Here is a 24632-nt window from a genome sequence, read left to right on the forward strand (position 1 = left end):
CTAAGTTCGAACTAAGACCCATGAGTGTGACAGGTTCATACCTGCACAAGTACCTTTGGCACTACACTTATTGCGCTGTCAACTCACTCACTGCACTGATTCTACCTGATTTCACTAACACTTCTAACTATTTCACTGTTCAAATACTTTGCACAACCACTTCACTGACACCAACACACTTCACTTACACAATAGACTTCACTGACACTACACACTTCACTGACACAACACACTTCCTCACTGATAGAACATTTCAAATAACAAGATATCAATTACACCCTTTAAATAGTGTGTATAATATACTACCGTCTATTAGTAAAGTCCTTAAGCCTATTTTTAAATACATTTTTGGTTATTGGTAAAGCCTTTAGTAAGTCTGCAGGTAAAGCATTCCAGTCCCTGATAGTACGATTGAGAAAAGAAAACTTTCCAGTGTCCGTCCTCTGTCTTCTTTCCCTCAATTTATATGAGTGGTCGTTCCTTGAAGAGTAATTTGGCGGCTGCAACCTATTTGTTAACCTATGCTAGTTAACCCAATAAATATATCACAAAAAACTATAATTCCTTTCTCTAGGTGACATGATGTGTTAATTTAATGTGTTAATTGTAATAGAAGAAGTATGTGTTCATTACTATGTTGATGTGTTATACCTTCTGTGTGTGTGTGTGTGTGTGTGCAATGGTTTTACATTAAAGGGGCAGAGGCTTCTTGTATGTATGTTAACTGTATGATCTAAGTCTATGTATGAATATTTTTACAGTTTGGATTGAAGCTAATTGAGAGATACATTTTTTTTGTAATGAATATGACTTCTTAATCCGAATTGAAATAGACATTGTGTTTGTGAGACATAAACTGTTAGCCTAAGTTTAAGATTGTGTTTTGTAGCATTTGCTTATACGTTGCGTGTTGTGTTTTCATCCCCTACAGAGTGTCTTGTGTCAGAGACACGATGCAACCTAAGTCCGATGGGACAGCTTTATCTAAAGGCAGATCGCGAGGGTAAGGGAATTTGATAAAAATAACAAAGTTTATATGGATGTCTACCTCTAAAGTGAATGCACGTGTAATATAATATGGGCAAACATGAATTCAATATTGTAGCTGTAATTAATTTTTTAATGTTTCATGTTTAATGTGATGAAACAGATGCATTATAGGACCCACCCTAAATATAAAAATATGCTAAGCCACAAAAAAAGGTCAACGGAAGTTGCGTTTCGATCAATTAAATGATCGATATATATTGTTTTCATTATGTTGGCAACCAATCAATATTGTTGTAAATTAGTTTGATCATAAACATGGCGGCAATTTCGAAAGCTATAGTTAAATTATAAAAAAAGAAATGGATCAAATTCTCCCACTTGATTTAAAATGTAGGCCTCGAAATGGAAATGATGGAATTATAAATAAGTTGTAAACTTTTTAGGAGCTTTAGCCATGAATAAAGACATGTAGGCTATGTTTATGGGTTTTTTATGCGAATGTGGTTTACTTAGGAGTGAAATGTTTTGCGAAACATGCAATCCTGGGATGAGACTGAAGAAATTTAAAAGTAAACGAGATGAACTCGTGGAGATGTCATCGGAAATTACAAGGTATTAAATGATAAACACAGGAAAATCGTATCGCAGCACTTTGTAAAATCACTCGAATAACGGAGAAAATGAAACGGAACATCTCCGGTGAGGTCCATGGTAAAATGCTAATTTTTACACAAATCTTTTATGTAATTTTTTGATCCAGGGAAAATACTAGTAAAAATATATTTTTGTAAAAGACTTGTATTTTCCTTGGACCAAAAATGCAATATAAATGGAGTAAAATTAGTATTTTATAATATATTATAAAGGTGACTAAAATGAACTTAATTTCATTGTTGTGTTAATACCAATGTTGTATTGTGTGAAAGTTTAATGTTACTACGTTTTAAGTTTAGCTTTGATTTGTTTCTTTAATTTTATTTTGAATAAAATTTCATATATTGTGTAACAAAGGTGATAAATATGAGCTTAATGTCATTATTGTTTGTTTTATTAAATTTTACATGTTTATAGTACTATGTATTTAATATTGTTAAGATGGCATGCTTGATATAATAATCGAAAATATACAAAATATAATCGTTACTACGGAATACTCAGGGTGGGTCCTATAATGCATCTGTTCCAATGTCATTATTGGAAAAAGTAATTTCAGAACTTTAAGAAGTATTGTTAGATACTAAATTAGTATTCCAACTATATATAGTTATAAAGGAATAAACAATACACCCACTGTGGTGTAAATAATGCCACTGGATTTGAGAGCGTTAGCCAATTGTAACGAGTGGTGCAAACTTCGTGTTAGCTCTGCAGTTGATCAACTTCGCGCCATTCTTTACATTTTGACTAGATGTTTAGCTGTCGTATGACCAGTTTTCCAAGAAATGTTTAATTTGGCCTAACTGGTGTTAAATTAACAGTCTGTTTATTTTTAACGTTTTGTTAATGTATTTTCCATGTTTTCAACATCGTTTTGTTTAAAAAAAAAACCAACACTTAACTATAACAGTCGTTAACACTATTTTAATCTCTCAATAGCAGTTGGTAATGATTTTGCACATTTAAGGCAATTTTTTATTGGCCGATATTATTCTTTAAATTCTGTATTGTAGAGTAAGTCATGAAACATGTATAAAATCATAAACTGGTACAGTAGGCCATGGCCGATAAACAAGAAGACAAATGAAAGTTGTAGGTGACTACTATTGAATAATAATATTATTACAAAGTGAGGTTATAGTACTAATGCTAATAGAGGACTTCTCAAAGACGCGATTTTTGCTGAAAACTTTTTAATATCATACTCACTGTGTATTTTGAAACACTATTGATATTGGCTATAATTAGTTGAAAATAGCCAGTATCATAGAATCAAGAGTAAATAGTAGATGCTGAATTGGAGTAAGTGGTCTATTTCTGTTTGTAGGATACGGTGTCGCGAAACTATGACGATCCGAGTGCGCGCAAGAAGCGGTATAAGTAACAAAGATTTTCAAGTGAATATATTTCATAAACGAAGAAAAAACGAAACAAATGACTATCATCACGTTTCTTAAAGAACGAAAATTGGCTTAAATATGAATTTTCATTAAATTCAAGCACCATAACCTGGGAGGGTTCCCTTGTGAGTGAATTGCTTAATGATTCCGGCCAAATTTGATTTACTCAAAACATTATCGTCCCTAATATTTGCGGCTGTAGGCTATAGCCTAATTAGTCTGCTGGTAAATCTAACTTCATTCGCATCTTACTTCACGAAGAGAAGATATGGACATTTCTACGGCGTACGTTCCATGGAGAAAGTAACTGTAGAATTTTATAGAAGAGTGTACATTTATAGGCTATCTCAGTATTCAGTTACAGGACAGAGACGACATTAATGATGATGATGATGATGATGATGATATTTCTGTTACGAGAAAAAAGTGATAAGTGTAGCTAGAATTCATTAAAAGGTATTGAATTTCTTTAACATATTGCCATTTTCTTTATGTCGTCATTATGTGTTGTTGTTATCTTCTTATAATTAATTAGCTATAGTTTATGGTTGTTAACAGAAACAACAGTCATTCTTTCCCTTATTGCAGGAATAGTTTTACCATGCTATTAATTATTATTAAAGGGATATAAGGTTATGTAACAAATTTGTCACACAAAGCACAATCTCGTTGCCATGGTCTTTAAAGGTAGCAACAGATGTTTATTAGCCTCATTTCACGGCATGTTTTAAAACATGCGTTTTGCATTTAACTCTGTTATGAATTCATTTTATAATCCTTCCAATGGAGAATTTTATTAATTAAAATACGTTTCATTACACAGAGATTCCCGTTATGACAGCGTTAATCCATATTTACATTTTTTTTTTTCGTAATTTATTAACTATGTGTTTAAACCGATTTTCATTCATTTAAAGCTTCTATAAACCGAGGATTTTACTTTTACTAGGCTTATATTACGTGTCAGATGCGATTGGTTTTACTTAAAGATGAAGAGGGTGGGCTATATTTGCTTTCCTTCAATCCCAAGTGCTCTCATCTGAAAAGTGAAGTGTGAATGACTCTCGGTTTAAAGCACAAGCGCTGAACCGGAAAATAATTTATCGAACTCCGCAGACAAGAATTTATTTTCCTATTTAAATTATATTCTTCTATAAGCGCTTCCCTGGTAGTATAATTAGTCTGTACTTTAAAAAGAATATGTTCGTTAATCATTTTGTACGCAAGTGTTAATGTAATGTTTTAATGTTCGTGGGTTCAAGACCTACTTAGCTTATTCTTTTTAATGTAATGTTTTTTCTTTTTTTTTTCATTCCATTTATTATATTCCATAGATCTTACATGAGCACTGAAGCTTTAAGATGTGGAACCAGTCAAAAATTTTACAATATTACAATTACAATTTTTACAAATTTTTACAATTTTTACAATATTTTACAATTTTTATAGTTTCACAATTTTGTAATTTTCTACAATTTTTTTTTAACAATATCTTGGCGAGCTGTAGCGAGATGATGTGAGGCCCGAGGATTCGGCAAAAGATTACCCGGCATTTGTCTTATGGTTGGGGAAACCTCGGTAAAAACCCAACCAGGTAATCAGACCGAAGGGGGTGAAATGAGGCTGAGGACTGGCCATAGACCATCCAGTTTCAGTCCCACGGCTGGAGAAGACCTTGGAAGAAACCACTCAATGAGACCAAATGGGGGATCCAACCCAAGCCCAAGCGCAGCTACGGATCATCAGGCCAGCGAGTCTGCCGACTGAGCTACATCGATGGCTCTACTAAAAATATACAATACATAGCCAATCAGATTAATTAAATTTACAAACGCAAACGATCATTTATCAGTTGAGCTATATGTATAATACAAAACAAATAGGTTAATTAAATTTAAGGCATAAACAATTCAATCAGTTGTAATATGCAGAAATTGATCTTACATATCATGCAAATTACTTCAAATTACAAACACAAACAATTCATCAATAGAGCTATACAGATTACTATTCAATTTGAAGCATATACAATTCATCAACCAAAACTATAGTAACATATACAGGGACATCATTTTATTTTTACTAACATTTCTGATATTAACCTGGCTATATCTTTTGATTAACTTACCCCCTTCCACGACTGGAGTTCGATGGTACTGGCATAAAATGCAAACAAATCACTTTACTAGGTATAGGAGGGAAGAAAAGTAGTTAATCTATTTACGTAAACTAGGAAATATCGCGATTTTGAGTTTGATAATTTTCATTAGGTTTTTGTTTACTCAAAACACAGTACAGTATTAACACTTAGTGTTTTTACTCACGAATTTAGCTTTCCATTCGTACGTATTCATTATGCAGTGTAGCCTATATTATACTGTCTATAGCACATTAGCGTACAATATAGAGAATGAAGTTAAATTGAAAAATAATCATAATATGGATATTTAAACACATTTTTGAAAATGGTGGCCGTTCATCTCGATACAGGCTTCAGTTCTTTTGTGCATATTATCGCACTATAAACGACTGTACCTAATTCCAATTACCACTTTCGTCCTTCGTACGAGTAACTCATTTGAAATAATTCTTTACCTACTCTATAAAAGAGTACCTTGCGTACTGTAAATTCAATCTTCACTTCTGCTCGATCCGAAAAGAAAAATTATTCAGGCATATTATCTATTGTCCGTTCAAGTGGTTTTGTCGAAGGGTCGTAGAAAGGGGGAAAATCACGTGACAGTTAATTACTTAACGAGGCCCTTTTATTTAAGTTAAGTTATATTAAACAGTTCTATAATACTACGTAGACGTCCAATTCCTAACAGAAATTAATGTTTTCAGAAAAGAGCTAAGACTGCCCAAAGGGGCGAGCAGAAGCGGGTGGCGGGATGCAAACGGACGACAGTACCTGTGCGAAAATATGATTCAATATTGAAAGCTCTTTCGTCACTGGGAAACGGAACATATTTCTGGAACGTACTATACTCACTAACTCAGTACTGCTTACTATGACCGTGAGGCAACTCTGACTGCATACGCGGCCTTGATTCTTTGTGGAGAACGAACGGTTGGAAGTGTACTAGTAGAGAGGGTGGGAGTGAAGTACACTCAGAAACTCAGGTACAATACAAATTGAAGTAAAAATAAAATGATGTCCCTGTACAATACAAAGTAAGCAAATTAATGCAATTTACAAGCATACTTTCATTAAGCTATACAATTTGTACATAATCATAAACAATTCATCAGTTGAGCTATACAGACTACTATACCATTTACGGCATATACAATTCATCAATTGAGCTATACAGACTACCATTCAATTTACAGCATATGCAATTCATCAGTAGATCTATACAGACTACTATTCATTTTAAAAGCATATACAATTCATCAGCCAAACTATACAAACATATACAACACATAGTAAACAAATTAATTCAATTTACAAACATATTTTCGTTAAGCTATACAAAATTGTACAATTCATATGAAGTAGATTAATTCAATTTCTAAGCTAAAACAATTCATCAGTTGAGCTATACAGTCTAGTATTCAGTTTATAGCACATACAATTCATCAGTTATGCTAAAGTCTGTCGAATTACGTGACAGAAGTTCCATAGTGTGTTCTGCTTGTGTCAGGTCGAGTTGAAAGTCCATATATGAATATATTGTAGAATTCTTAATGTGCTATATGCACCATAGAGTGACAGTATAAAATTGTCTTGTATTTGTTAACTGTTAGATTAGATAATTTATTTTCTATGACAGTGATTCGATTTTGAATCCCGGCGAGATGAAGTAACAGTTTGTCTGACAGAGGCAGTGGTTCCGTTTTTTGTCATTTCACAATTTTTACATTAGACCTAGCTCATCTTTAATATCAAGAGTGTAAAAAATAAATGAGAAAGTATTCTCGCCTCTCGAAAATAAATTAAGCCTGGAATAGTTATCAGAAATCCTAGCAGACGTATAGACCCTTATTTCACAACAAATGTCACAGAAACTGTCGGAGATGGAATCATTAGCCCATTGCTGATATTACTAACGCAATCTCAACCTCAAGATCTTAATCTCCTTTCAGCTCATGTGGCTGATCAGCTCATGTAACTACTCTTTGTTGGAACTATGTCACAGTGCTGGGTGACAGTCCCTGGTATTTCCTGAAGGGACGGTTATTTTGAGATGTGATGGGAGCATTGGTGGAATGATTGAAAGCAGAACGGAAGTATCGCGGACCGAATACTGTTTTTCCTAATCACAAATTTCACCAGAACTCGCTTGGATTTTAATCCAGGTCCCCGGTGTGAAATGTCGATGCTCTGAGTGTGCGTCTCTGATTAATTAGTAAATTATTATTAAGAATAGATCTTGTATCGATTGTGTATTCTCCATAAGCCAGATGATTGAGAAAAATAGGGAATACAATATCCCAACTTATATTGCCTTTATTGATTATAATAAAGCTTTTGACACTGTTAATCGTCAAAAATTATGGGAAGTATTGAGATCTAAAGGAATACCAGATCATCTAATAAGGCTTATATAGTAACACTAAAATTAGAATTAAACTAAAGAATGGAATAAGTAAAGAAAGCAAAGAAATAACACGAGGTGTTCGACAAGGGTGTTCTTTATCACCTGTTTTATTTAATTTATACATTGACGACGTCACCAGAAGATGGCTATTACATATGGAAACAATTTTTAACCGAACCAATACACCTCTAAATACAATATTGTTTGCCGATGATCAGGCTGTATTTACAACCAGAGAAGTTGACCTCCAACGAGCTTTGTTTAAACTGAACTGCATCGCAATAGCAATATGCGTTACAAGAGCGGTATGTTGAAGTTTTCATGTTCGAGGAAAAGTTTGAAAAAGCGAAACGTAGTTGAGCTTTTTTAATTTCCGAGAATTGAAAGAAAACATACCGCTCGTGTATCGTACATTATTTTGTGCGAAGATCGTTTATTACATACCTGAAAGAGGAATTTCTCATTAGTTGCAATGAAATTTCCATCTTGGTTTCTGTTCAATGACGGCAAATTTGCAAAACAAAAATATCTATCTTCAACAACATTGTTGCTTTAAAATGTTTTCTGTGTTTACTATACTCCAGCAGGCCGTGATATACGTCTGTCTTTTTTTCCCCCAGTCTATAAATGCGAACTTAAAACAAACGGTAAGGTTATGTAATGATTTATTTTTCATTTTAATATTTTAACAATATTATTTATATAACGTATTGCAGTAATAACATCGGCATCTGGAATCTTGTTGATTTTTTCACGGCTTCCTTAATGGTACTTGCATCACATATGCAGTAACTTTAGTGGAGTTGTAGAGTTTACTTAATTTTTGCAAATATTTGAAAACAATAATTAACAGTGTAATTTAGGTGAAATTGCAGTGGTAAGTTTCCAATTTATAATTATTACTATATTGAATGTCTCTAAAAATAATATGTTAAAAGCCTAAAGCAGTAAAATGAATATGTCACTTAAGCGGTAAGAAGAGGGAAATTGTTATGTGTGTTAGGTTGGGAATACTGAATGTGGAATTTTACACTTTCCGCGGATTGGTTTTGTGCGGAAACCAAGCAAATACGCACGATCTCGCACAAAAATAATTATTAATAATGAAATCATAGAGCAAGTGAACTGTTTTAATTACCTAGATTGCATGATATCATATGAACAAATTAACGACATAGATAGGAAAGTCTCTAAATTCCAGCAGTTAATTGGCACGATAAAAAGAACACTAAAGAAGAAAGTTAGGACCGACACAATTTTAAAATTTTACAAAACAATGGCAATTCCAACATTAACCTATGGATCGGAAACATGGTGTATGACAACTCAACAGATGAAGAGAGTAGAAGCAGCTGAAATGAGACTGCTAAGGCCAATAGCAGGATATAGCTTATTGGACCACAAGCGAAATGAAGACATACGACAGGAACTAAATATGTTAAATATTATAGAAACGATCACAGAATATAGGAATAAATGGCATTATCATATATCTAGGATGGAACCAACCCGCATTCCATACCGACTACACCATTATAAACCGCAAGGGAGAAGAAGAATCGGACGCCCTAGAAAACGCTGGAAAGACCAATTTCAATACTGCTATGGAGACGAAACAGGCCAATGGGCCTAAATCGTATTGTTGTTGATGATGATGATGATGATAATTATTAGCTAAGGACATGAAAATATGTGAAATATACATATATGCACCGTGTCTGTATTGACACATTTTCGGGGATAAAATGCGAATGGGACTACAAATAATATCCACAAATCATCTACAGCAGCAAAAATTAAAACTCTCAGAGATTTCAAAATTGGCAGCACAGCTCCATGTTACCTACCTTTCCCGCGAGGCTCCGCCACTTATAGGATTTTTTATATTTTCTTTTTAGGACGGAAAGCTGTTGATGACATGTAATAATCTCGAAGGTGTTTCCACTCTTTTATGGAGTTATGTGAAAAATAAAGTGTTAAGGGGAGGCTGTACTTCCATATCTTATTTACTTACTTACTTAATTTCTTTTAAGGAACCCGGAGGTTCATTGCCGCCCTCACATAAGCCCGCCATTGGTCCCTATCCTGAGCAAGATTAATCCAATCTCTACCATCATATCCCACCTCCCTCAAATCCACATCTTATAATATTAAATTCCTGTATTTTGAGTGCACTTTTCTCAGAAGTTATACAAGACAAAAATGTAGAAAAAATAGGGTTTATATAACATACCTTTATGTATACAAATAGATTAAATTTAAAATTCCACTAAGCGGTTGGCAAAAATATATATATATATTTTTTTTTTTTTTTTCATTGATAACATTTTCTTGCACTAAGAGTTACTACAAATTAGTTTTATTTTTGCTGAAGGCAGAAATAATCTTAATTTTTTTAACCTACTGTGTAAATTGCTATCACATTGATATTGTATATTAATTTCAGCCTTCTGGGTGCAATACTTTCTGAGAAAAGTGTACCAATATCACAAAAATAATAAAGTCCAGGAAAATGGTGTCAAAGTTTCCATATCATGCAATGTTAAATTCCTCAATTTTGGAATCACTTTTCTCAGATGTGATAAAGGTCCAATTGTAGGAAAAATAGGGTATAATTCACATTTTTATATATAGAATCGACTAAATAAATTTAAAATTCCACTGAGCGGTTGGCAAAAAACATATTTTCATTGGTAACATTTCTTGCGTTACGAATTTACTACAATATTTTTGCTGAAAATGGAGCTAAAGGCTGTCAATTAGAAGAAATAAAATCATATTATCATTTTACACATACTAAACCACCGAAGAACGATAAAAACGAAAATTTCATTTTTTGTCAAAATTCGGTGTACAGACTACCCTTAATGCCACATCTACCACTGGATGTTGATGAATTTATGTTGAGAATTACCACAGCTATGGAGGCAATTGACAGGAACTTGTTAGGGATGGATTGTCAAATAGATTGATCCTTTTGGATGTAACTAATTTAATAAAGCTAAAAGAGCGAATCCGCAATGTGGACCTCAGGAAGAACACGGGCATGAAAGACGCAGTACAGGTTGCAGACGAACTTAAATGGAACTGGGGAGGCCACGTAGCTAGGATGGATGACACCCAGTGGACATACAGAGTGACCATGTGGGACCCCAGGATAGGGAAGCGGAGTGCAGGAAGACAGAGAACTAGATTTCACAGAGAGCGGGGAAGCAGTGGACGAGGTACGCAAGAAGCAGATCAATATGGAAAAAACTGTCGAAGGAAACATCAATCGGTGGAAAGTGAAATGTGTTCTGAAGTGCCAGCAGCAACGCGAATGATAATGTGAATAGTGAAATGATGCAAATTGCGCAGCAGAGTCAGTGAATAGTGATCGTAAACCAGTGAAAATGCTTCATACCCAACACGAGAGACAATGAACAAGAGAACAAGGTCGAACACTCTCTAGGCTAGCTCACCTAAAGGGTGGATCAGAGCTACCCTGCCTACGTGCAGGAGGCCTTAGCCGTCAAGGGATGTCGTAGGCTAAATTCTAAATTTAATAAAAACAAATGTTATTTTCTTGCTTAAATTTTATTTTATATTGAAGAGTGCTGGTTTACAAAGATGTTAAAATCTATCATACCGAGCTACAACTAAATAGTTTTCATTTTTCTATTTTTTTCATATTTAACAGGTTATTATCAACTCCGTTCCTTTGGTTAGATCAGAGAGATCTTCCGTGGCAGAAACTATTAACAACACTTTAGGAAAATACGACTTCAAATATTGGAGGAAGAATTAGTATCGTACAAAATTTAAGCGAAGAGATAAGTAGAAGAGAAATAAAAAATTCTGTGCTAATACAATATCCATGTAAAGAATATCGTTTATCAAGTCATTGACATGCTTGATACAAAGTCACTTGGCTTTATCCGTCAATCTACAGTGCATTAACAGTAATAAACATATTTTAACTCAGAAAACAAATAATTAAAATATATAGTTGTTTTATGTCACCTCAATCCCGCGTTACAACTCTTGTCACATTGTATGTGGGACGGAGATGAGTTTCATTAGAGAAACTTCGTTTTTCTGTATTGGCATCACTGACCAGCCCAAATACAGCATGAGGCATGTAAAGCTACGTGTTCTGGTTATGTAGCAAAGATCAGAGATTTTTTCAACGACAAAACAATTAACTGTAAGAAAGGACGGAGTTGAGAACAATATAATTGTACGCATTCAAAATAAAATATTTAAAATACAATTTGTCTTCGGATATGAAATATTTTCAACACAAGATGTGAAACCTTAGTACTCACCTGGACATATCAAACAACAGCATGAGGACTGACAGTGCTTCAGTCTGTGGCGGAGACACACAGACAAAAATAGTGAGACGGAGTTTAGAATAAAAACTGAAGACAGACTTTGACTTCAGTATCCCGCTGTACAAATCAGGTTAAAAATTACACTAACGTACTGTTTATTTTTCGAAAATGTTGTTAATAAAAGGAAATTAAACAGTATTGTTATATCCTAATTCTTCCAACTTGTATAGGCTAGTATAAAATGTATTTTGCACACGGGACGCAATATGACAAGCAACATATTTTCTACCATTCACAACAAAGAGACGGACATTATTTTGAATAATTATGTGTGGAATAACAAATATAGTTAATGTAGTGTGTAATGACTCTTATGCTCGACCATGCCGAAATGTAGTACTTATACACCTGGTAGCAGTCCTTTAATGGACCTCATTAAAGTACACCTATTCATTAAAGTTCAGGTGTTCCACCAATCAGAAAACACCATTGTAGCAATATGAAAGCGCAAGTATCGATTATTCTCGGATATGCAATCGAAAGACAACAATAAATCAATAAATCACGTATATTTGAAATAAAGTCAGTTCTGTTACTATAATAATTAGCGTTAATTGTAAATAATATTCAAATAAATTCAATTTGTCGTGTCGTTTTTCAATGTATAATTCAATTTCAAGGTTATATTAAGATTAATGTTTACTTTACTCTCTAGATTATATCAAGGTCAATGTCGACATTTGTTTCTCGGAAAAAATCAATACTTTCGCGTCTGAGCACATCTCACAATTTACGAGGTATTGCACAAGGTCAGTTCCGCTCCTCAGTCAGATAAGAATAACATGAATACTTATGAATAATTTCAAGTTAGAAATATGGTCGAGCATAAAAAGTCGTATGAAACTTGACTATAATAGTAATTAAGACGCTCGTATGAAAATTATGAAACTCGCTCGCGCTCGTTTCATAAACATACTCGCGTCTTAATTACTACCAATATAGGCTCGTTGCATAATGTACTATTACAGAACGACGTGAAATAAGCCTCTAGACCAGTGGTCGTCAGCACTCGCTGAAATGTGCAACGGGTACGCGGTGCTGTCCCATGTACACCGTCGTGCAGCAGGGAGAGATAGAGAGCATACCCGCTAGCAGCTATGCAGTGCATTATGGTGCGCGCATTTTCAGCGGGTAAGAGATGCTAACCCCAGCGTGCTATGTTCTGACGACCCCTGCTCTAGAGAATGAAAAGGTCCATTTGTTAGAAAATTACAAAATTGTAAAACTGTAAAAATTGTAAAATATTGTAAAAAATTTTTAAAATTGTAAAAATAATATTTTAAAATTTTGACTTGGTTCCACATCTTAAAGCTTCATTGCTCATGTAAGATCTACGGAATATATATTTAAAAAAAATGAAGAAATGAAACACATCTAGGAAGAATATGTGATGAGCTGGGTTACAAACTGGGCAATTATCGAGTCAATTGAGCATCTTTATATTTAATATGTACATCTCCCAGTTTTTGTTTCAAATGATGCTGTGTAGTTACAATTTTATACTTTTACGATCTATCTTTATACAAAACTTTGTGGGAGTACAGGAGGTTAGGTTAGATGGGAACGGCGTAACACAAATGAGGGGCTTAGAACAAAAAGCAGGTAAGTGACATTATTAAAAAAAATGAGGTAAGTGCGTGTTGTGATAGCCCAAAAGGATGTTTATTTGGGATAAAATCAGGGAAGTGATCACACTGTGCAGTGCTGCTATATGGGCATCATTTCACCAAACTAGTGTATAATATTCCATTGCATGTAGAACTTTAACTGCAATTTTCTCAAAACCAGGTTTCTGTCACTTACCTGCTTTTTGTTCTAAACCCCTCAAATAGGAGATTATTTGTTATATTATGGGGAAGGAAACGATAATCACCAAGTAGGATAGGATTCTTTGTACATAAAAGTTAGAATTTATAAAACAGTTATATTACCGGTTGTTCTTTATGGTTGTGAAACTTGGACTCTCACTTTGAGAGAGGAACATAGGTTAAGGGTGTTTGAGAATAAGGTGCTTAGGAAAATATTTGGGGCTAAGACGGATGAAGTTACAGAAGAATGGAGAAAGTTACACAACACAGAACTGCACGCATTGTATTCTTCACCTGACATAGTTAGGAACATTAAATCCAGACGTTTGAGATGGGCAGGGCATGTAGCACGTATGAGCGAATCCAGAAATGCATATAGAGTGTTAGTTGGGAGGCCGGAGGGAAAAAGACCTTTAGGGAGGCCGAGACGTAGATGGGAAGATAATATTAAAATGGATTTGAGGGAGGTGGGATATGATGATAGAGAATGGATTGATCTTGCTCAGGATAGAGACCAATGGCGGGCTTATGTGAGGGCGGCAATGAACCTCCGGGTTACAAGTATCTTAATACAAAAGATTAAAAGTGTATAAATCATTCATTTACGCATACGGTGTACGTAATATATGCGTACTGTATTTATATGGAAAGTCGTGATGGAATTAATTACCGTAAATTATGGAGTTCTTGTTCTTATTAAAAAAATAATAATAAATACAATTATTCTTCGAAATAATACGCATGAAATGCACTTGTGCTGACGCTTCACATAAATCTGAATTTATATTCAGACGGAGCAACAGACTGTAGAAAACAAAAGAGGTGAGATTTAAGGGTCATCTGAAAAGACATAAATCTCTCCATATTCATATTGGGTGAAAAGCACGAGTGGTATAGATTTGATTTATCACCTTCGTGACTTCTTTCATCATCATGACTTTTTTCCTTATTTGTATTGTATATCCAAGTAGAAGTACTAAGACATTGCCGCATCTCATTCATCCTACGGCTTCTTAAATCGAAGACAGATTTGTGGGTTCGAATACCACTCAGAGCAAGGATTTTTATCTTAAGAGGTGGGGATCCGGCCGTGTACAAATTCACACTCTGTTTACTTTTGTTTAAAAAACATTATTATTATTATTATTATTATTATTATTATTATTTTCTGCAGTTTAACATAACTACTTGTTTATCAGTTTTATAGATATATGGATCGACAGGTTGAAAGTGTATTTAACCGTTTAAAGTAACATTTTACAAATTGGAAACAGAAATACTCATCCATTTCCACGCAGAGCATCCAGGTTCAATTAGCAACATTTAAGTGGAGATAATTGAGACAGGGAAATCAAAAAACTCCCTAATTCCAATAAACCAAATTTTAAAGAAGAGAGAAAAACTTATCAACTGTCTTACTAACTTTAAATATTATATATTTACCTATTAATATTGTGTAAAATTGCATTCTTTATCAATTAAATACTTCAAATCCTAAATTGTTGCATTATATTACGCTACAATTTGAAATAAACACTACTGGAGTTAGGGGTTTTCTGACTTCCACAGTGTATGAATTAAGAAAAGTGAATAAATATGAACCATGTGAAGAAAAAATATAAGTATATCATAATTCCCTTATGAAACATTAGAATATCCTAGGAGAAAATGGAAGTTTATTATCAAGATTAACATTGCTACATTTTTTTTTAAATTTCAAATATATGAGACAGAAAATCACAAATTACCATAAAGCACATCAAAATACATAAATAAAACACAAACAATATTAAACTGTTAACACAGTCTCATTCATGTTACAGATTCTGTTTTTTTCTCTCACTCTCATATTCTTCTTGTGCATCTAGATTCTAGATTATTACTGTCCGCAAACAGAGTTTGGTAATTCATCCTACTTTCCTCGAAAATAAACTGAATTAAATTTTGCAAGTCCTTTTGCTGTCTTCTTTCAATGGCAATGCTGAATTGTACTTTAGTTGACTGGGGAATGATGCATCTGTATTGGGTTTCTGGAAGTTAAATCGACTCCATACTGTGCCTTTCATAGTCTTATTTATATGGATTTCATAGATTTTTTTGAGATTCTGAATACCGTATCACTTTACTCAGCTGGTTGAGCGATAGTGTTGCCACCTACCGTGAAATAAAGCTTGGAATGCAAAAACGCTCATATTCCATGGAGTAAGTGGAGTTCTGACTTCCACGAGTTTTAAAACAGCCCCCAGAATGCAGATGGATGTCGATATTAGTGTATTCTTGCCTTCCATGCATACGGGACAAACTAAAAAGCATCATCCAGCCCATAATTCAATTTTCTTAAAATTTGGAGTTAGTGGGTTTTTGATCTCCCTGTCTCAATTATATATCTGTTCTGTAGTGAGTAAATGTGTAAGATCCTTTTTCTTATGTTTGTCCTATATTGTCTACAGTGAGATAAATGTACCATGAGTACAATCGATAAGTCCCGCCTAAAATATAAAAATTCGGTGTAGGTTCACACTTCTCCGAAAACAGATGGTGATAATGGTTATTGTGATTATTATCATAATAATAGTTAGAGTGATGAGAATGGTTATGATATAATACTTCATGTTGTTAATAAGCTCTTGAAGGAAATGAAAAATTAATTCATGTACATATTAAGGGTTAAAAACAAAATTAATTGTTCAGTCTGCGTAAATTCATTAGCACTGTGCTTAACGTTTTCTCTATCCATCATCCTTCCATTATACAGGGTGATTCACGAGGAAAGGTAAAACATTTAGGATGTGAATTCTGAAGTCATTCTGTGTCAAAAAGTTCATATGACTATAGGTCCGTTTTCGAACATTTACGGAGATATGGCTCTTTGATTTCACAAAAACTTCTGAGATTCCATTTTACTAACTCGCATTTAGAGACAGATAACGGACAAATTTAAAGTTTATAGTCATGTATGCATACATACCTAATTTCTAGAAGTCGGGGTCGATGTTTTCGCACATTTTCAAAGGTACCTTCATCTGCTTCGATTCACTGTTGCGCTCGGGCGTGAATCGCGCTCATCGCTCAGGAGAGTTGCACGTATGTAGCTATTCTTTATGCCTCATCCAAAATACGGTCAATTAGCGCCTCTCTCGTTTCCCCCTTCCTTTGCTGTACCAAGTCTTTCATCCAACCCCATAGACAGTAAGTACTCTTCGATATGGTACCCTTCTGTTCGGAAAGGGTCGTTCATATTCAACGACGGGACGCAAGGAACTTCCATCGCACAAACCATAAACATACACAATATCGGCGTATTCTGTAGTCGAAAATTTATAAGGCATCTTGAAAAACACAACTTAACACTTCCGATAACTGTACCTGTATAACTGCTGTACTGTAGGTATCTGACTGAACTGCTGTGAATTGATAAGTGATAGTGTAGGCTATTTGTGTTATGTGCGGGTTCTGTGTCATTACATCAGACAAGGGCAGGCGATTGGACATTTGTAATGCCCCACCACCAGGTTTTTCTCTGTTATCTACATCGCTCACAATGCAGATTCCAATGTTACGTCATTCATTGCGAACTTGACCTTGTCTCACGTCTGACGCAGCATATGATAACGTCTGATTCACATTGCGGCGAGACGTTTTACCAAAAAATGCATCTAGCTCCGCCATCGTTCGAAAACGGACCTATGTTCATATTTATTAACTTTTTCACTCAAAATGGTCTAAGATATCGTATCCTAAATTGTTTACCTTTTCTCGTGAATCACCCTGTATTGATACAGCTAGACCTACGCTTAATTTTGGAAGTGTTGTATTGTGTCGGTGACAACGCACTGTTATAAAATAATAGGCTACATTGGTTCAGTAATCATTTGAAATCAATAGTTTATTATCCACGGTACGAGCCGTATCGAAAACAGATCGCTGCTATCGGATTGTTATGATCGTTTAATGGTTATATTGTATTGCAGATCTGCCGACTTCTGGTTTTCCGCATTGACACAGTAATCTCCGGGATTTAGAAGTGATGGCGTAACTTTCGTTTTTAATTAACTTATATGTTTTCGTTCCATTATTATTATTATTATTATTATTATTATTATTATTATTATTATTATTATTATTATTAAAAGGAACGTTGCCTACCAAAGTACTATTTTTTGTGTTTGATATCTCGTGGGTTGGCTGGCATGCTGTTACATGCGCTCTCATTGTCATGGTCATGAATGATGTAAGACGCTTATTTCAACATTTCGCCGATACGGCTAGTCGCTTGATCGCAATATGTATTAGCAACAATACTAAGGTCCAATTGTATAAAACTCACTGACTGAAGATCAACTTTGATCGAAGATCGGAAAGTGAACCGAGTTCAGACATTTCTTCCATTGTATAAAACTTTTCTGCGATCAAATTACCTAGGTTCAAATGCAATCTAATTTCGCGTGAAAAGGATTTGGCAACATCGCATAAACAGGCGAAGTATGTGATGCGCGGGCCATGTTGTACAGGTTTATTCAGTGTCGCCAATTTAGCGACTTTAACTCTTTTTTAACGACAATTTCTTTTAACTTTTACATTGCTTAAATAGTGATTTAGAGACCTTTTTAGCATCTCATAGTGACAAAATTTAATCTTTCTTTGTTGATAATGAGAAATCTAGCGACTTTCCAACTGCTTTTTGGCGACTTTCCGTACACTCTGTTGGAGACACTGGTTTGTTTTGTGCATTGTAAATAATGGCGGACAATTGAAGACCGTTTTTGCAAAACTTGCTAACTGAAAAAAACTAAATTTTACAGGAGAGACAAAACACTATAGTAAGCAAGTTTTGCTGTATGTCTCACTTATAGCAGAAAGCAAGTTTTGAAAAAACGATCACACTTTGACACATTACAGTGAAGAGAAATAACCCAATTTTACTAACACGCTTTGAACATCATGTAGAGGCCTGTCTTATGTTAACGAATCCATCAAAATCTCAATTTTGCAAATTTTGCAGTTAGCAAGTTTTGCAAAAACGGTCCTCAATTAGAAGAAGGTTGACCGTTCTCCAAATTGTTATCATGTTATGGTGTTTGATACTGCTAAACATAATAAAGCTTTATAAAACGACAATTTTCGTTTAGCAATACAGTTAATTGAAAATTTATGAATTTATCTATCATATCCATTAATTTATTAATGGTCGTAATAAACATAATATAATTATAGGTTATGTTATTTGATACTGCTGAACACGATAAAGCCTTATAAAATATAAGAATGTTTGTGTATTAAGGCAAGAAATTGAAAAAATATACCTCGTGATTACACAACTTTTAACACTGTATCACTTCGGAATATGTATGATAACAACTTTCTTGTGTTAAACACATAAACAACACAAACAGACAAATACAACCACACAGGCATATACAAACTCAAATGTAACACCTGCAACAACTTCGACATAGGACAGAGAGGCAGATCATTTCAAACACGTTACAAAGAACACATCACAGCCATAATAGAATTATAAAACACCTCCACATATGCAGAACACATCACAAATGCCAGCCACACCTACAGAGACATCAACACAGAGATGGAAATACTGCACATCCAACCAAAAGGCAGAAACTCAACACACTAGAACAATATTAAATATACAGACACACGAAAACACACCCCAACGAAATTCTCAACACACAACTCAACTTCAAAACACACACACTCTTTGACTCTACTCTATGCCACACGAACACACCCTCACAGGAAACAGAACAAGTGGTGCCAAGACCAACAACGACCAGTTCCGAAGACGACCGAAAATAAGTCGAAACATGTTAACAAGGTACTTTAAAATTTAACACAAGAAAGTTTTTATCATACATATTCCGAAGTGAAAATATATATATATATATATACCTACTATATCTATTAATATTAATAATAATGGTTATTCTATTTGCACAATCTGCCGCTCGTATATTTCAAACAGAAAAGAAATAAGTGGACTTGGATCACCTAACTTAATCGGAGAAATTTCTTCAAAGTTGACTTTAGTTTAAGACAAATTAATCTCAGATTAGACTTTATTCAACACAAAATTCCAAGTTCAGCTAGAACGAGGATCAATTCTCTCTGAGAGAGAAGTGACAGCTAACAGCAATTATTATATAGGTTATATCAGGTTTTATATAAGAGGATAGAATGAACGTGTCATTGTTTTTGTTGGCTCAGAAACAATTTTGTATTGTAAAGTGTTTAATAAATTGTTATTGTGATTATGAGATCATGTTTGCCCATGTTACTGATTTTGAAATAAAAGTTGGTATTTGTGAAATTTCAGTAATAGAGGTAAGGAACCATATAAACAGAGTTATTAAGAGAAACTTTGATTTTTGTGTTCACGCACACTCACTGAATGCAGCACCGCACCTTGCACAATGTGGTGTTGAAATGGGCCAAGAGCCTACTTAGTATAATCATACTAAATTCATATCAAGACACAAAGTAGGTGCAATTTACACTGCACAAACTGTATCACTTTATCGTTTGGCATATTTTTCCTTCCTTCCTCACTATCTTTAATTCAGTTTTCGTCATTTTATAACCATTCCACAACCCACTGTCTATTTTTTTCTCAATATGCACTGGGTTATTTATCACTTAAGAATTACAAAACGTGTTCATGTTTCAGCATTCCTGTAATATTATATTCAATGCGTAGCTCTGTTTCTTAAAGGCATTCTAGCTGAAATTAGTTACAAAAAAGTTTTATAGAAGAAATTTGCATTGGTGTGGCTGGTTTAGAGACGAATGAATAATTAAATCGGTGAATTAATTTAGCCTAGATATGTAACTCTTATTTTAATATTTTCAATATCAATTTGTGCTGAGGTGTCTGCCCGGTAAGTAGCGCAATAAAATGCCCGACACTTCTCTTTCGGAAGATAGGAGCATTAGTTATGGGGTAAGCTGCGGAAAACAGAACAGAAGGGGAAATCCGGGCAAAGCAGATAAGCTAAGAATAAACACTGCCACTGGCTGTATTTTGGTGCTCCCGAAATAAAAACTTCGTGACATTGGTTGTGACACATGTTGTCCACATATCTAAAAAAACGGCAATTAGTTTCCCGTAGGCTACGGACAGTGATATGATTTGAGAAAGAAAATATAGTTAATTATTCCCTTTGCCCGTGTACCTGGGCAAAGTGAATATCCCTATAATATTTTCGCATTTCTATTTAATTTTTATTCACTGATAATAAAATTAAATCAACACATAAACGCGATGTTAATGACTCATATGAGACGATAAGAAATGTTATTACAGCCCTTTTCAGTACGTTAGATTAGTACAGAATACAAATTTGAGCAAGTCGACGTTTCACTGGCATTGAAGACTTGGGTTTCTTCTGCTTTTGGTCCTGCCCATAAGTTACTTCTCTTTCAATGTTTTCAATCGGTATAGATGTAAGAGCTTCAGAGTGCTGACATTTTCTTCGTTGAACTCGTATCTTTCGAGCATCCACTTTTGGCACTGATCTATATCAAACGAACTGACTTGGGTTCTCCTGCTGACGATATTGAGGGTTTTGGTGTAACCGGAACTGAAAATCTGAGTGTATTGATGTATTCAATATTTCTTCAATCTCTGAAGATGAAGACATCACAGAGGTAGTTGATTCTGAGTGAGCGTTAACTGTTTCTTCAGCCGCTGAAGAAGCTGGCACCGCAGAATTTGTTAAATCTGAGCCAACTGTAGTTTCGCTGATTTCTATCTCAAGTGGGCGATCTGTAAGTTGATCTGGAGAAAAATCTTCATCAACAAACATATTATGGTTGTATGGCCAGATAGCACAACCACTGATTGGAAGGTTTTATTTCTTCAAGTGCTTTCTTCAGACCATTTGGCTTGTTCCATCATCCTCTTGGAAAATTAAACCATCTGAAAACACATTACGACTTTTTTAAGTAAAAATTAATATCAGTGTTACTGATTTATAATTTAATTAGTGTGACTGAATGCCTCCACTGTGTAAAATGATGTAACACGCTTTATTACAATAGAAAAATACATAAAAAAAATACCGCTAATACTTATATAGTCAAATAAAGGTGGCAGGGCAAAGCGGATAAGGTTTCTGCAGTATTGTATGTTATACATATGTTTCTCTTACCTTGAAATATTTTAAGAAAGCAGTCAATTTTCTTCAAACGCACGCAGACTTCTTCTCTCACTAGCTAGAATGACAACAAGTCAGTTCCAGCAGCAAAATCTGGTTGGGATTCTTCCCCAACATAGCAGATAGCGCCATCTCTTGGCGTTTCTAAGAAATAGGCATTATTCTCTTTGCCCGAGTCTCCCCTAAACCTGTCAGTATCTATCGGCACATACTTTTTCTTTTTTTGTGAGACATGAAAATAAATTTACTATCATAGATCGTTATATTTCATCTTCACTTCAGTTCTTAAGGCAAAACGATTGCTCATTTTATAGTGAAGTCGTCAAATGGCAGTCTCTCTACTATGTGACACTAATATGGTACATTTACTCACTGGCAAGATGAAATACTTCATCGTGGGGTGATTCTAATGAGGTGATGAAGAATTGATGTGATTATAAGGAAAACTGAGAATATCGCAATAATATTTGACCCAACACAGTCGTTGTTTGAAACAATTATAGTCGTAGTGTTAAAATATATTCGGAGTGGGACAAAACTACAATAAAGACTATTGTTAAATGTTATTTTGAAAATCAAAATTAATTAGTAACTTTGAAATTTAGTGTTCATAAGTTTCATTCCATAGAAATGCAATAATAATAATAATAATAATAATAATAATAATAATAATAATAATAATAACAATAATCCGAGGCACGATAGCCCATGAAGGACCATGACCGATCAGCCGGCTGCTGGCCTCACGTCCACATGTCAAAGCAGAGGTGGACGGTCATCCAACCACAATGGAGGTATCGTGTAGTTAACATGATGGTCCTCCCAGCCGTTATATTTGGCTTTCGTAACCGAACTTCGCTACTTATCATAGCTCCCCAAGTGGTCATAATGCTGGGTGGGCACCGGTCCCATACACATGCCGAAATTTCATGAGAAAATTTCTTCCGTTACACGAGTCCTAGGCAGGATGCCTTAGATCACAACGCCACGGCGCGGGACTATAAATAGCTACCAGTATAAACTTTTATTTACTTTCTTTTTCGGTTTTTCTAGTAATGCAGGAAAGGAACTTAATATAATCATAAATACCTCAGAACATTAAGAACCTAAATCTTAATAATATCACTTTGTCGTACCTAAAGACGGAAGATATCGGCGCCAACTCCAGGCAGTACCACGGTTGCTTGTTTTGTGGAATTTCGTTAGATACCAATATAGCTGGACTCTTAGAGATTTGAGATGTTAACAGTTTCCCAACAGGTCTATTTTCTGGACTGATGAAAGAATAGTTCTGGGTTGTGGACGAACGATGGATTTATGGTAATACCACAGTCTAAGACATACAGTCACGAAACTTCAACACTTTTTCTGCCAACATTCGCGACACTAGCTCCCAAGCGGCAGGCAAGGCACTGGCCATAGTCTCGTTCAGCCAGCACGTGCTTTAAAGGGATGCGAGATGTTATAATAACGTTTTAATCATGCATCGGGATAAACGCAATGTGTGCAATAACGGAAATTGCAGTAACAAGTTTAAATCTCCGGATTTGTCGTTCTTCAGATTCCCTAAAGACCAAGAGATAATCATAACTCAGGAATGACCAATAATCCACGTTGTAGGTAGCCTATGTATTGTGTTCTGTAAAACATCTATTAGTTATCAGTTACCTATTTGTATGTTAGGAAGGAGAGTTTAAATAAAAACAAAGTAAATACCTGTTACAGTATATTATTTTTTTTGTAGAAATCATATGTGTAAATGTGTAACCATTCCGATTTTGGATAACGTATCTACAGTTTTTAATGCAAGTAATTCCATACTTTTTGTATTCGTGTTTTTTTTCTATATATTTTTCAAAAGTTGAACATTATATTGCATTCAAGTAGGGATCATGGTGTTAATTTTTCAAGAATTCATGGAGTATTGTAATCCTTTTGCAAAATATTCACTTCTTGAATAAATCCAGACTGTGTCGATAGATTTCTGATGTGTTGGTGTAGATTCATGTGGCAGACGTATTAAGTTCTCAAGAGCCTTTTTAAATTTAATATAAAAGGCAATCTTTTCTGTAATAATTTATATGACTGTTATTGGTGTTGATTTTACATTCCCAGTGATTATTTGAGCCGTTCAGAGCAGAAGTGGTGTAAGTCAAAATTAGGTAATGAGATTTAAAGTAAATATTCTGTAAAATACAGCGCAAAATAGCAATTAATATATCCTTCGTGCTATTCACTGACTACTAATAGTTTAAATAAATTCAATATTAACTGCTACTTTGCGCTGTATTTTAAAGAATGTTTACTTTAACCCTCATTACCCATTTTGACTTACACCACTTCTGCTCTGAAAATAAAATTAGGCCTACATTTTCTGAGTTAATTGAAGTCACAATTTTTTCAACAAAATTGTGTGTTCATTTATTTGTTCTCACCTACGTCATATTAACAGTAAGGGCATGTAAATTACGTATTATATAGGTAGGATAAGTTAAAATTAAGCTTATGTGTGAAAACTGGAAATGTAATGTAAAATGCGGTGAACTTGCCATAAACATTTAAACCATAATATCAGCACTATTTGTCACTCAAAATAATAAAGGAAATACCGGTTCTTAAGAAATGAAAAATAATGAACTTCATAAATCAATGTCTGTCATATTAAGGTTTAAATCTTCCCCTT

General features: G+C 34.4%; 1 protein-coding gene across 4 annotated transcripts in view; it reads left to right on the plus strand.

Annotated features, from left to right (window-relative positions):
• The window catches only part of LOC138691133 (peripheral plasma membrane protein CASK-like), an 854250-nt gene that overhangs the window by 383958 nt on the left and 445660 nt on the right, over positions 1 to 24632 (plus strand). For 2 of the 4 annotated variants that reach the window (XM_069812867.1, XM_069812868.1), the window contains exon 6: positions 932 to 1003. The exons of the other annotated variants lie outside the window; for them this stretch is intronic. In XM_069812867.1, coding sequence (XP_069668968.1) covers positions 932 to 1003 — 72 coding nt within the window. The remainder of the gene's footprint in view (positions 1 to 931; positions 1004 to 24632) is intronic. 4 annotated transcript variants of the gene reach the window in all.

Source organism: Periplaneta americana, chromosome 16 (assembly GCF_040183065.1).
Source record: "Periplaneta americana isolate PAMFEO1 chromosome 16, P.americana_PAMFEO1_priV1, whole genome shotgun sequence".
NCBI classification, from domain to species: Eukaryota; Metazoa; Arthropoda; class Insecta; order Blattodea; family Blattidae; genus Periplaneta; species Periplaneta americana.